The sequence below is a fragment of the Microtus oregoni genome, unplaced genomic scaffold (genome assembly GCF_018167655.1).
Source record: "Microtus oregoni isolate MIOR12 unplaced genomic scaffold, Mior012 000043F_ref0000047, whole genome shotgun sequence".
Taxonomy (NCBI): domain Eukaryota; kingdom Metazoa; phylum Chordata; class Mammalia; order Rodentia; family Cricetidae; genus Microtus; species Microtus oregoni.
This window is the reverse complement of record NW_024543210.1, coordinates 14,607,479-14,622,607: the sequence shown is the minus strand read 5'-3', so window position 1 is coordinate 14,622,607 and position 15,129 is coordinate 14,607,479. Positions and strand designations below refer to the sequence as shown.

At 43.1% G+C, this 15,129-nt stretch overlaps 1 protein-coding gene across 1 annotated transcript in view; it reads right to left on the bottom strand.

Moving 5' to 3' along the window:
- Positions 1-3,384, bottom strand: part of LOC121434359 (galactocerebrosidase) — a 49,395-nt gene extending 46,011 nt beyond the window's left edge. Inside the window, exon 1 of the mRNA XM_041633252.1 lies at positions 3,175-3,384. Within this exon, the coding sequence (XP_041489186.1) occupies positions 3,175-3,375 (201 nt within the window). The 5' untranslated portion in view covers positions 3,376-3,384. The remainder of the gene's footprint in view (positions 1-3,174) is intronic.
- Positions 3,385-15,129: the final 11,745 nt, after the last annotated feature.

The window sequence follows — 15,129 nt, the reverse complement described above, 5'->3', positions numbered from 1 at the left end:
AAACATTAGGCAAAGGCAAGAGACCTAAATGTTGAAACCCATCACTAAACAATGAATTTTCAAATGACTAAGCAAGGTGCCTAAATAAGGCCTGAAGCTATTGGCGATACTAGGAAATAGCATTGGGGTACACTTGTTCAAAACAACTTCCTCCTCCCTAACCCCTAAAGTATTACAGTAATCACAATTGCCTAATCACACCGGTCCTCACAATGGTATAGCCAGGCAGTTAGTTATCTTTGTTCCCTCAGGAAAAAAAAAAACCCTATGAAGTAAGGTGAATGTCCTTACCAGAATGACTCCACCAACCTGTCAAGCCCACATTTCAACTACTACAGCAAAATGCTTTCCCTAAAAATGTAAGGGTGAAGTGAGAGCTATCTAAATGCTGCTACAAACTGTGCTAGATAGCAAGAGTTATACACACACACACACACACACACACACACACACACACACGTGCGATGGACCAGCTCAGTCAGAACCCTGAGACCGATGGGACAGGGTCTCAGGAATATGTGGGAAAGGAGTCGGCCAATGGCAGACACAAGACTCAAAGCTCAAAGGAATTGCATCTGAATGTGTCTTTACTAGGCATGAGGCATTAGACAGAAAAGATAGTTTAACAGCATGTATTGTTTTTTCATGTGGTACAGATTATTCTTAGAATCATTATATCAGATACGATACATGAGAATAGAATTTCATCAGACAGATGTCTCTGGTGTGAGTCCACGGTTAATTGTGCTAGACATGACTTGACATTAGTTTCGATATAAATCTTTATCTAGGCTATGAGTACATGGCATTTTGAGCTAAGGGCAAGCAGTTGTGGTTAACAGTCTCACAGTCTCCAGTATATGTATATATATATATATATATATTTATGTGTGTGTGTGTGTGTGTGTGTGTATATACACATATATACATATACAAATCCATACAGAGAGGAAGTGGTTTGGCCATTCTCATGATGACTTATGCTCATTATGATAGGTCCTCATTGGTTGCCACACGGATTTTATATATATATATATATATATATATATATATATATATATAGTCTTCTTTCCTTCTCCTTCTCCATATTTCTAACTCCTTTTCAAACCTTCCCCAAAACCAATCTCAAGACATTATAGGCATTTATCTCTTTCTTCTATCCTTATCCCGTTTTTTCTGAATCCGTCTTAATTGCTTAATTAAGTTTGCCTTTTGTTCTTTATTTACTAAGCACCAGATTAAACTTGGAAACCTTTTTCCCTTGAATATTAACCCATCTTCCTCCATTAGCATCATATAGTCCTGTATATGGCAATGGCTCATCAGTGGTCTCTGGTAACTTAAACATACTGTCTTCCCTTCCAGAAGAAGCCAGACTGTGTTCCTTAGAACAGGAGCAGGTAATGCCAAGAGTGCAAGGGCTCCAGTGCAGGAAGCACACACACCTTCTCTGCGGGCACTCTTTCTTGAAGCTTCTGCCACAGCCTATGTGAGAGATGGGTGACTTGACTTGAGTCTTGCGTCTGTTTGTCATTCGCTGACTCCTTACTCACCTATTCCTGAGAACCTGTCCGGTCCATCCGTCCCAGTGCCCCAGATGAGCTGGTCCGTCACACACATGTACACACACACATACACACAGTTTAAACTGGTAAGCAAATAGTATGTTCAACCATCTTCATTCATTGCTGATTGTTCTCCTAAACTGAGTAACACTGTACAAAGACATTAATAATTGAATATTTCATAGATAAGAATTACCTGCTCTGGGGACTGGAGAGATGGCAACTCAAAATGACCTAATTCTTCTGGCCTTTAGAGGCACCTGCTCTCACATCTACATATGCTCACACCACACACACACACACACAATTAAAATCTTTAAAAATAAAAGTGAATTTCCTGCTCTAGGTTATTAACTGATTTTGTTTTTTAGAGACAGAGTTTCATTATATAGCACTTGGATGGCCTGGAAACTATATACATACACTAGTTTGGCCTCAGACTCACAGAGAGCCATCTGCCTCTGCCTCCTGAGTGCTGGGATCAAAGGCTTACTCCACCACACCAGGTTATGAAATTATTAATTTTAAATGGAGCTAAATAAGTAAAACTAGAGAGTTTGGCCTTTTTTTTAAGAAGCCTATGCAATTAGACCTAATATCACAGAGATAGCAATAGGAGACATTGAGGATTAATATGAAATACTTGCTATTTTAAATTTTAATGAAAAAAAACAAGAAACACCACACCACTGAGAATAAAGAGATTAGCTCATTAGTGCGCGCGCACACACACAAACATAATGTTGGGGTATACAGAACATTATACTGGGCTGCTAACTTTCCTGTAGATCTAAAGTTTACTCCTTAGTTTCACTTGGAAAACAAAACCACTTCCCACACCTGAGATCTTCGAACCAAAAAGAAATCTTTCCCAATACCACTTCTTTGAAGAATTAACTGGTGTTCATGACAAGGTCAGAATGGGAGAGGAAGACAGAACTTAAGTTCTAGCCGGTACACCTGCCGATTCTCAGGCACTCGAAGAGAGCCAGCATTCCCCATCCCCGCACAGACTGCACAGCCCCTAGGCAGTTTCTCTTCGTGGATGAAGGTAGCCCTCTTAAAAAACAGTATCCCAGATAGCTTCAGACCGTACACAACCCCAAAGAGTCTATGAGGCCACACTCGCATGGGGAGGAAGAGGAGGTGTACTGTCGGCTGCTCAAGAAGGGTCCCCATGCCCTGCTGCACTGCTCATGTCTTCTGTCTGACTCACGGGCCCACTATCTATCTCCCTAGGAAGGAAGGGAACCACTAGGGCAGCCCGCTGAGGCTCGGCGTTCCCTCTCTGGCTTTTTCAGAGGCGACCCTTCCAGCGCGACAAGGACAGCCCAGGAGGGCGATCGAGAGCGCGGGCACTCTCGAGCCCTCGCCGGTCCATTGCAGACACTTCTCCCCTCGAGACCTCCGGGCTGCTCCGCTCAGGTCTAACCGCCTGCCTGGCTTCACTTCAAAGGGGCGTGCGGGAAGCGGCGTCTGCTCGCCCGGCAACGCCGCGGGGGCTTGTGGGACCGGGCAACGCCCGCCTCCCCCACCCCACCCCCGCCCCCGCCCCATCCTGCGTCCCCGCGCTCCAGAGCATCCTCGCCTCCCGCCAGCCCGCGCTCACCCCGCCGCCGCTGACTGCGCCGATGCCATCGAACTCCCGGCCCAGCCCGTCGGAGTCGTCGAGCACGTAGGCGCTGCTGGACGCTAGCAGTGCGCACAACAGCAAGGGCACCGCGACACGGCCTGCCGAGCCCGCGGCGGCGGCGGCGATCATGGCTTTAGCCCGCCGTTGCTGGGAAGCGTTAAGTGGCCTGTCAGCCATTGTGCGGGTCACGTGACTGTGGCGCCCAGGGAGGCGGGCCCGATCGCCTCCATGATGAAGAACAGGGGTCGGCTGAGGCAGCTTTCGCCATCTTTAGTAAGGGCGGCGGGCTGTCCGAGCAGCCGTAGTAGTGTTCAGCAGGGAGAAGCTGAGCGAGCTTTACCTTGGCACTCCTGTGTCAATGAGGTGGTGCCGGTCTGTGCGTGTAATTGCTTAGTGACCGCTCTTGCTACCTCACCTGATGGATCATGGTAGTGACTGGGAAGTGGACGGTCAACAACTGCCAAAAGAAGAGGGCTGTGAGTGGTCCTACCCTAGCATCCCAGATCCTACACTAACAGCTCATTCTCAGCGGGAGACAGCAAGGACAGGGACCTTGCTTGAAACCCCAAACTAAGCACCCAATTCAGCGGTCATCTTGGTTGAGTTGCTTGGTGTTAGGACTCTGAACTTTACTTTTTTTTATTTTTATTTATTTATTTTTTTAATTTATTTATTTATTAAAGATTTCTGTCTCTTCCCCGCCACCGCCTCCCATTTCCCTCCCCCAATTGAGTCCCCCCCCCCAGCCCGAAAAGCAATCAGGGTTCCCTGTCCTGTGGGAAGTCCTCTGAACTTTTCTAAACCAACAAGAACGGCAAGTCAGGGAACCTCTAATTAAATACGATAAAAGTAAGATAACAGGCACTCAGGAGCACTTAGCAAATGCTAACTGGCAAAGTTTTCTATTTGATTAAGCACTCTGCTGTATCCAGGGCTTTTAGCCTTAAAGGAGTTAAGAATATGATTACTCCACCACAAAATGTTGCCATAACATATTGACTATTTTGAATTAGAAGAGCTAAACAATACAATAATAAGTCCAGGATACTCTGACCTTTATTCTGTTTCTTAAAGGAATATGAAAGTCACTTACGAAAGACGCCCTGACTAAACTATCAGGAAGCAGCACTGTTTGCCGGTTCTTGTTACAGTAACCCTTACCTTCCTGTTCACTCTCTAGCCACTTAAATACCTTACCAGGTACATCCGAACCTGGGCCTGCAGACCACATGTAGCAGATGTTAGCTGGAGAGCAGCCCACCACAAAGTTATGCATATACCTAACTCAAAACATTATGAGACTGTTCATGATTCAAAGAGAAAACACTCAAATGTGCAGACATCAAGTGTGAAGTCTGCAGCTGACAACAGAGTGTCACAATAGCAAAGGCTGGACACCACTGCTGACCCCTCTACATGACCATGTCTTACAAACCCCAGCTACTTCGTGCTCTGATTCAGCTTATAAGTCATTGACCTGTTTGGGGGAAGAGGTGTTTTCTTAGGGTATGGCTCTGTGCCCCGTAACTTGAACTTGTAAGCTTCTTCCACCTACTTCTTCACATCAGTTTGATCCTTAGGCCAAACCAGGACCCAAAGATGGCAAAGGTAAATGTCTACTTCCTTGACCCACTGTCAGGAAACTGATTCCAGAAGATACCCCTAAATCGTTAGGGACGTTGTAAATTCCCTAACCAGGGAATTCTGGTTCCCCTGATAGAGAAAATTAGGGAGTGAGAGACTAAAGAGAAATTTTTTTTTCCTCTAAAATTTCCTTTACTGGGAAGCATAGAATCATTTGAGTTCCCATCTAAGCTCCTAAGACACCAGAATGGCAAAGAGAAGACAAGGGAAGGTGAGCATTAGCATAATTATCTCTGTAGGAAGTTACATTGTTCCTGTGTCGTTCCTTAACAACAAAGCTAAATTTGTGTTTCAGGACTGCTCTCTTAGGTACCTTTCTCGTTACTGTAGCAAAGTGGTTAAGCCAGGGAAGGAAGGGTTTATCTTGGCTCCCAGTTGGCAGGGAAGTCATGCCAGCAGGACCCTGTGGCACCTGGGTAGTTAGCATCTGTAGTCAGGAAGCTGAGAGAGCTGAACGCTGGCACTTTGCTTATATCCTTTTTGCTCTGTCCAGGACCCATCCCCCCCATCTACAGTGCCAAACCACATTCAGGGTGAGTCTTCTGTAAAAGTGTTTCTGGAAACAACTTCATAGACACACCCAGAGGTGTGTTTTGTGGTAATTCTAAATTCAGTCAAATTGATAGTGAAGATTAACCACCACAAACACAATTATGGGAAATTATATGAAAGGGTAAAATCGAATCACTTGGAAATCCCATAATCGACTTTATGAGCTGCTGTGATATCTCTAGGTTCTTTCTGGGCAAGAACTTTGCTCATTCCACCTCTTTCGATGTGTAGGTGTGTGCATATGCATGTGTTTGTACGAGTGTGTGTGTGTGTGCGATATGCACACATATTTGAAGATATGCACTTGAATCCTTGAAGAGGCCAGAGTAGGTCTTCTTCGGGTGGCTTGCTCTATCATGACCTTGAGGTGGGATTTCAAACTGACACAGCAAGCCCCAGTAATCCACCTGTCTCCTTCACCCTCCACAGCACTGGGATTTCAGGTGCCTGCTGCCATCCTCAGCTTTTGATGCAGGTGCTAAAGGTGTAAACCGGGTCCCCATGCTGATGCAGTAAGTGTTCTCACCTACTGAGGAACATCCCCAACTCTCCACCTCATTTTTTGAGGCAGGGTCTCTCACCGAACCTGGAACTCATGCCACAAACCTGAAAGGAGGAAGTTAACACCAGCACCCAGCATCTGCCATCCTGCAGCATACCCCATTCCGACTTTTCCTTGGCACACAGGCACAGATGGTGTGCAACGTGTGAACTAGGGAGAAGAGGACACGGAAACCATTAAGAGAACAGGTAGCTTCTGGCCACCCCTGCTCCACCTGTCCAGGAAGCATTTACAGTTCATGCATCAAAGAAACCAGCTGTTGTTTTAGATCTCTAATCTAATCTCAGGAAACCAACAAGAAAGCATTCTATAAAAAAAAGGCACGTACACAAAGTGGAAAAGAAAATCCACTATATGAGATGAAGAGAAATCACGGTTATCAGAAAAGCATTTATGTTTAGTTTCTCTCATGTGTATGGATTCAGGATCAATGGGATAAGACTGGGATAGGAAGATCAAAGGTCACACATTTCAAATGTATTATTTTAGGATGTGAGGGCAACCTGGCTGCCACGTCTGTCACCCCATTGATCGCCAGGGTTGATTCGGCTGATCTGGCAGGCTAGGCAGGTGTCCCTTCCTCCCTCACCACTCCATGTGTGTCGCTCTGGAAGCTGTGCACTCGGTCCAAGAGGACGACCTTCCCCGAATAGAGGAGAATCGGTCTTTGGTCAAGGATATACAAGTGGCTGCGCTCTCCTGCTAGAACCTCCAAATAAGCTCTCAAATGTGTTATTTTGAATGCTTTCAATCAGAAGCATTCCTGTGCATCCTATTTCTGTCCATATAAACCTATTTTATAAGTTAAAACAAGAGAAAAAACAATCTTTTGGAAAAGATGAGCAATCTTGCCCTCTAATAAAATGTGCTGATTAAGTTTTGTAACAGTCTCTTGCAGCTGTTGTTCCATACTGTGTATACACACACACACACACACACACACACACACACATATGCATGCACACACACACACATGCACATACACTTTCTAAGCAATGTCCAACACATGTACATATTCAGCGTGTATTTCTTGATTTTAAATTTTTGAAAGGTCACCAGTCGAATGAAGAGATAAGATGAAGTATTCACTAACAGAGTTGGAAACATTCTTCAGAGCCATCCCCATTGTGTGACAGGATGTGAAGATGTGTCTCTTCACAGTCATCCTGTAATATCTGCTGGTTGCTCTGCTCTTTAGACTCTGGATATAGTTGCTTGATTGCAATTGTAAAGCAACAGGGGCTTGGAAATCAACTTCCATCAAAAACTCTATGATTGTGGGGCTGGCGAGATGGCTCCAGGTTAGGAGCACTACATACAGAACCAGAAGGGCTAGAGTTTGGAGTTTTTAGAAAGTCTGGCATCAATAAATAGCTGTAACTCCTGTGCCTCGTCATCAAACGCTCTTATCTGGCTGCCCTCTCTTTATAAACATGCAGAGTCACACGTGTGTGCATGCACTCACTCTGGCTTATTCGTGAACATCATCTAAATATATGTAATATGTATTATAAGATATATATCATATATGACACACATATGTATGACTCGCATGTGTGTGCATGCACTCACACAGACACACTCGTCCACATAAAGTTTATGTATATATATGACACACATAATGGGAACCAAAGAGATGGCTCAGGATTAAGAGCCTTGACTGCTCTTCCAGGGACCCATCCTCAATTCCCAGTGGTGCATCACAACCATCTGTAACTCCAATCCCAAAGGATTTGACAATCTCTTCTGGCTTCTATGGGCACTGGGCATGTAACTGGTGCCCAGACATACATGTAGGCAAAACACCAAATCATTTTTTAACTACATTATTTTTTAATACATGATGGAAATCTGCTAACTTGGAGCATTAGATAACAGTGAAAATGATTTGGAGGGAAGAGTCTACCATGTGGAATAAATTGTACATTGCCCACGGAGCATTTTCTTAAGAGTACATGAGTGTTCCTCCTTTCTCACATCTCAGCAAATCCAGAAATAAATAGGTTTCTGTTTTTGTATTGGTCTAGATTTATTACTGAGTGGGAACTGGGTGCACTTTTTTGTGTTGTCTTGTTTTAATGCAGTTTATCCTTTTTTTATACTTTTTTTATTAGATGCTTATTTATTTGAGGGGTTGACCATCCCTGACACTGTGCACACGTGGAGGCCAGAGGTTCTCTCCTTCAACATGCGTCCCAGGGATTGAACTCAAGTCATCAAGCACTCTGGTTATCACCTTCACCCGCAGAGGCATTTCACCAGCCTTGCTTTGGCTCTGAGTTTTGGTTCTATAATCATCCAGACCTATCACTAAATCCCCATGGTAAGAGTGTTGGGAGGCAGATGATGCCTCCTTCGAAAATGAAGAAACGAGAGTCTCCATCTTCCTGCTTTCAACAGGGTCACCAGACTTCTTCAGTCAGTCCAAACTGCCCTTTGGCATTGGAAGGGTGACCAGAAATTACAGAGTGGAGAAATCACACTGGAATCCCAGGAATCCAGGGGAGGTGGTGCCACGGAGACTCCCGGCACAGTGGGGTCAGCAGCATCCTAACCTGAAAGCCCGGGTCGGGTGATGGGGTTTTCTGTTCTTTGTCTCTAAGCAGTTTTTTAAGCCACATCCTTAGGGCTCTGCATCATTCATGGACCACACCCTGACAGCTTCCCAGGTCACTTTCTGTGGCAGGTGGCCACAGTTTCTGTTGTTTGCAGCAAAGAACCTTGGCTGAATATTACCTTGGCTACTGTGATCATCACAACAAGTTTCCCCACTTTGAAAATTGCCTCCTCTACCTGTAGTTCATTTGTCAGCCATGTTTACTGTATGCATTTGCTCAAGCAGTAGACAGCCAGGGGTTTTCTGGCGGGATCTGTGGTTTGTCTGCTCTTTTTGATATTGTCAGTATCTTTTTCCTGCACTCCTGCCAGGAGAGGAATTTAAGAGTCTACCTAGTGCCTAGGCATGAAGAAAATAGCAGTTTATATGTTAGTGACTTTTTGATTTTTTTTCTGTCACTGTAACCAAATAACTAACAAGAAGCAACTTGAGGAGGAAAGGTTTATTTGTCTTAGAGTTTAAGAGGTTTTAATTCATCATGATAGAGAAGATATGGCATCAGGGGGTGATGGGTGTCACTGGTCACATTGTGTCTGCCACCAGGAAACAGACAGTGAACAGAAAGTGGGGCCAGGCTAGACAAAATCAAGGCCCATTTCACTGGCCTACTTCCTCCAACAAGGCTCCAACGTCTATGGCTTCCACAACATTCCTTGAATAGCACCACCAGAGGGGGACCAAGCACTCAAACACATAAGATTCTGCAAAACATTTCGTGTTTAAACCACAACGCAGTTCAAGAGGGAGATTATTTCAACGTCCAGTAGGATATGGCCCAACAGAGATAACAGCACACAGGCATCATTTGATCTTTGCTATCAGCCACATTCATGTTAAAACAGGGCATTAACTTCAAGGGTGGATTTTGTGTAACCCCGGATATCAAAAATATTACCATCATAGTATGTAATTAGTGTAAGCATTTAACCTATATTCATGTCTTCATAATTAACTTTCTAAAGGCCTGTACTTTAGGCATCTATCACATCTGAGTTTGGATAAATCCCTCACTGTATCTCAGCAGCTTTCCCCCCAAGCGCCCAGAACCCCATTTTTTCCTTTCCTTTCCTTTCCTTTCCTTTCCTTTCCTTTTCTTTCCTTTCCTTCGTTTGACCTTTTGAAACTCAATCCATAGGCTTTCCCCTTGGTGCCAAGAATCTTTTCTCTTTAGGCAACCGACACAAAATGACTGAGACTATGTGTGTAAAAAGAAGTAAAGATGAGAATACGTAGCGGGATGTCGGAACAGGATCCTGCCTTAGTTCCTTGCTGTTTTTCTCCTTGGGAATAGCAGCAGACAAAGGAGGCAGCTTCAACACAACAACAGGAGCCTTCATCACCAGAATAATCTTCCCCGCTGTCTACCCATGGAGAAGTCCTAATCCAGCAGGTCCACATTCTTTTGCCTTGTTTCCTAGTTCAAGCCCAATGTGCTGCCTCTGGCCAATGTCAGGTGCCCACATTGTGATCTCAGAAGACAAGAAAACTGACTGGTCAAGAATTCTGACTCCGCAAAGCCCATGTTCTCTGTTCTCAATAACTGTTCATTGACCTTTACATTAAAATACCTCGGCATCTCAGGGCTCCGAAACATCTAACTACTCATATTAAATATCCCTATAATTAAAATATGATACTGCCACATTTTTAACTAAACAAGGTGCAGAATCCATAAAAGTTGGTGAAGGTCTCCTTGTGTGAAGTAAGCAACATTTTTTTTCCTTACTTAAGCAGAAGTGAAAGTTTGTATTTCACATTCTCTAACTACATCCTCTTTTTTTTTTTCTGAAGAGTAAAGTACATAGATAACTTGACATGGATGTGAAAATGCTCTTTCTCTAAAAACAGAAGTAGGGTCTATCGAGGTAAAATTAGATGTAATTCATGAAATAGAAAACAATAGTTAGGCAAACGTGCAAAACCAAGCAGAAAAAAAAAGATTTGGGGATTGTAGTTATGACTAAACAGAAATTATTATTTTCTTTTTGGTAAACTTTAAGCCTTTTTTCTGTAGGCGTGTGTAGGTACATGTAAGTATATGCATGTGTGTGCAGATTCCCATATGTGTGTACATGTATGCAGATGTGTGTGTCAGTCTGATGGCTATCCTGGAAATTGCTCCTCGGGCACCATCAACCTTTGCTTTTTTCTTCTTTTTTTAAAATTTAAGACAGACTTCGCCTAACCAGGAACTGCCTGTCTCTACCTTCCTAATATTGGGATTGCAATCGTGTATCACCACACTGGGCTTTTGTGACATTGGTTCTGAGACTCGAACTCAGATCCCTATGGATGCAGGGGAGCACTGCATTGAGACAGCCACCCCCAGCACTGCCCCTGATGCCTTTGGCCATTCAGTTTCGACATTTTAACTACACTTTTTATCATCTCAATGACAGTATACCCTGAGGTTTTCGGTTGCTGCATGATATTTACAAACTCTTGAGTGCTTTACAAATTCATTTTAAATTATTCATTTGGTTTTTTTTTTTTTTGAGATAGTTTCTCTGAATATCCCTGATTGCAATGGAACTGTAGCCAGGCTGGTCTCAAAACTCAGAGATCTGCCTACCTCTTCCTACTGAATGCTGGGATTAAAGGTGTGTGCCACCAAAGTCAGGCATATTTTTATTATTCTTAGAGACATGTAAAGAGACTTTCAAAAGCTTTCACATTCCTGATATCCCCTAGTTACTCCAAGATAAAAAAAAAAATTGGCTGTATCCCATAATTCCATTCTTCCATCTACCAACCCAGACGATGTATCTGACTAAAGCCTAAAAATAAGTCAGAATTTTCCACTAAAAATTAATTCCATACTAAAAAATAATTTCCCCTCATTTCTAATTTTATTGGGGGAGAGCTTAAAAGTAATCTCTTAACTTTTCTCAGAAGTAGGATGTTCTAGAAACTTGATTTCATTTTGTGTTAAACCACTGTATAGAGTCACCTTCTTAAAGTACTGCATTAGCTTTTAAAAATAATAATCTATATCACTCACAAACAAATTTTCAAATTTCATGGTTATCTATTTGCCTGAATCAGTGACTCCGGTTGCTTTTAGCCATCACTGTTTTCTATTCTCAGAGGGTTACTAGAAGAGAAAATGTTTCTGTAATCAAATACTACACATCTAATCCTATTAGTACCCCAGAAGGAGAAGGGATTCACAACGGTGGCTCTCCTGGCCCATGCGTATCCACAGCCATTTTTGCCAGTAAACCACAGGATTCACCACCACCACTCTGCCTCTTGTTTTATTTCCATGAACCAAAACACCCCAAATAGGGTTCACGGCATCTTCTCCGTTCTCACACATCCAAATGACTCACATGCTTTATTCAAGTTTATCTAGAAGTGCTTATCTATGCTCCTGTTGTATCTATGTTGTAACTGTGTGGTTATCTCTTTCGTGGTAGTATGCTCCTTTCTGGGTAATATGTAGATACCCACACAGTCACTGCATAGTAAGAATGGATTGAATAGTTGCGACTCATCCTATTAAGTAAAGCATAACTATCAGAGTCTGGAAAGATGAATGAGTGGGTAGGAGTGCTTGCTGCACAGCGTGAGGACCTGAGCTGGGATCCCAGTGTGTAATAGCTATGTGCATTGCCTGTTACCCCAGCCCAGTGGGTTGAGCTGAGGCAGGAAGATTGCTGGAGCTTGCTAGCCACTAGTCCACCTCCAGAATCAAGAAGAGACCCTGACTCAAAGAAACAAGGCAGAGAGAAAAACAAAGCAGGTCACTGGACATCCTTTTCTGGCTTCCAAAAAATACGCACACAGGTGACACACCTGCACCGCACACACGTGTGCATACACCACGCACGCATACATATACAGGAAAAGAGAAAAGCATACATGGAAGTATACAAGTATAATTAAGAGACAAAGAAAAATGAGTTAAGAAAATTGCCCCACAATAAATGACCCAAACATCATTTAAAGTACTGAAGGGATCCTTTTGTTTGAACTCAGATAATGTAAGCCTTCTCATTAAGAAGCTGCTTCCTCATTGGTTTATGACAAAATATGAGTGCAATTTCCTGTCCCCACAACACAACTGGTTTCTCTTCTTGGTACAAGCAGATCTGCCAGCCTCCTCGCTCAAGAGAAGCATCACTCCCGAAACGGGTGAGTATGATACTAAAGGCTAGAACAAGAGTTCAAAGTACATAGCATACTGGGCATAGCGATCAAGCCGTGTTCGTGGCGTTTTTATCTGGGTTTGAGTTTCGTGAATGTAAGACGAAACTTTGTAAGTGAGATGGAAATGAGGAAGACACATGGTTTCCTCTACTTTGAGGAGTGGTAAGGGGATGTCAGGTCTCAAACTTAGAACCAGTCAGAAGAAGGTATGGGTAGAGCGAAGGAGACTGTGTGTGCTCAGCCTTCTCTTCCTGATGCAGCTACTGGGACACTGGGATGGTTGCGGAAGAATCTCTGCCATCCTGGGCTATGGTATAGCTGTCTACTTCTGTTTCCTCATCAGGGCAGAGGGTCTAGGAATAGCTTTTAGATTCATCAGGAATCGCCTGAGGTTAGGAAATTTTGTTTCCAATGTCAGTAAGCATCAGTTGTAACTATTTGTTAATAAGTAACTGTCATAGTGCCAGAGGCACATGGAGACCCAGTAACAAGCAAGCAAGCTCACAGGTGGAAGCAAATACCTCTGGAACCCTGTGTAAGATCAGTTTGCTTTGAGCTATGTCATCGTTTTTTTAGATTATTTTTAGAGCTAAGCTGTAAATTGTCTTTTGGGCACTTCCGAAAGTTTAAGTTGATATCCATATTTTCAATGAGGGTGGCAAAAATTATTTCTTAAAATTTCATTAATGCTGTATAAATAATATTGGGAAAGATACAGAAGTAATACGGTTTGTTTATCCCATTAACTTTTGCATGCACTTCCATTGGATGAACAGGTGCTGCCTGCAATGCTTGGCATCATACATACCAAGTCCCTAGGTTACCCTGTGATGCTCTTGCTGTAGGAGGGAGAGAGCATTGCTGACATTAACAGATGGCTTTCCGTTTGCTAGGTTCTTGGCCTGAAAGGCAACCCTATCAGGCAATACTAACTTAGGTGGGAGGAAACAAACTTGGAAGAGCCTTGAAAAAGGCAAGCGCAAGCTCATGCTGTCTCTGTTGGAGAGCAGATAAGATACTATCTGCTTCATCTAGCCATCCTGACAAGTGGCGGCTCTCAGAAGGCAGGAAGTGTGTTTATAACTAAAGAAATTAATTCTATTGAGAACTTTAAAACCTCCTTAAATAATTTTCTCTGTCTTATGCTTTTGTGGAGAAAAACCTATACTTATTTAGCAACACACAAAAAAGGAAGCCCCCCTCTGCCCCACCCAGCTATTCTTGGTCCTGTCTCAAGAGAGGAGACTTTTATAGTTTAGGTGTTTTCCCTCAAATGTGTGAAACCCCCCCCCCCCCAAGGATGTGCTTGCTGGCATTGATGAAAGTCCCATCCTTAGCAGGCTTTTGCCGTCCTTCCTGTGGTTCAGAGTGTCACTTTCTGTCTTCGTCGAGAGCCTTTGAAGGGTTCTTCAAGAAATAGGAATAGATTTCCCGAATGATAGTTACCTGCAAATGTCTAGGTTTTGCTTCAGGTCTTGCAGTTTAATCCCATCGGGAATATAATGATAGGATAACATCCATTTTCTTGGAACACAGAGACATGAATCTGTCATCTGGTTCTATCAGCCTGAAATGTATCCTTTGTACATAAGCCATCTCTCTTCCCTGGCCCTTTTCTCCCCTTAGTTTTTGGTCTCTGCAGTTTGAACACAGTGTGCCTAAGTACCAACAGTTCACTTTGCCCCATCTGACACTTCCTAAGCTTCACGAGTCAGAGGGATCTGTGCCCCTGATCAGTTCTAGGTATCAATCAGCCGTGATGTTTGTGAACACTGCTTTTCACTGACCTCCCTTTACCTCCTTCCTGGAGCTCGAGTTGCACATGCATTGACCTTTTCTGTTTACTCTCCATGTATCTTTGATGTTTTCCTATTTCTTTTACACTGATAATTTTGTTTGATCTCTTTAGCTTTAAGTACTATTGTCCTCTTCTAAGGAATTTCACTATTACATTTTTTTTAAAAAAAAAAAGTCTTCTAATTTTAAAAGAAAATCTGGCTATTCAGATCTTAACATTTTCTCTCTCCTCCATCCCTCTCCCCCCTCCCCTGCTTTTGAGTCAGGGTTTCATTCTATAGCCCAGGCTGTTTGCAAATTCGCCATCATCCCTAAGCCACAGCTTCCCAAACAATGGAATTATGGGAGAGAGCTATCATCCTCCGCTGCTGTTTTGCTTTCTCTTCATTCCTCATGTGTTCTGATTCCATCTTTTTTACTTCTTAAAAGTGATTAAAGTACACGTTTTGTGTTACATGTGTATTTGTTCATTTCTTCTAGGTGTCAAGAACTCTTTTTTTGTTTAGTAAACCCTTACCTTCTGTGAATCTTTCCATGACTGTTTAAATGCTTTTTTATTAATTTTACCAATTTTCTTTTTTTTCTTGAGATGTTATTTTATTTTTTT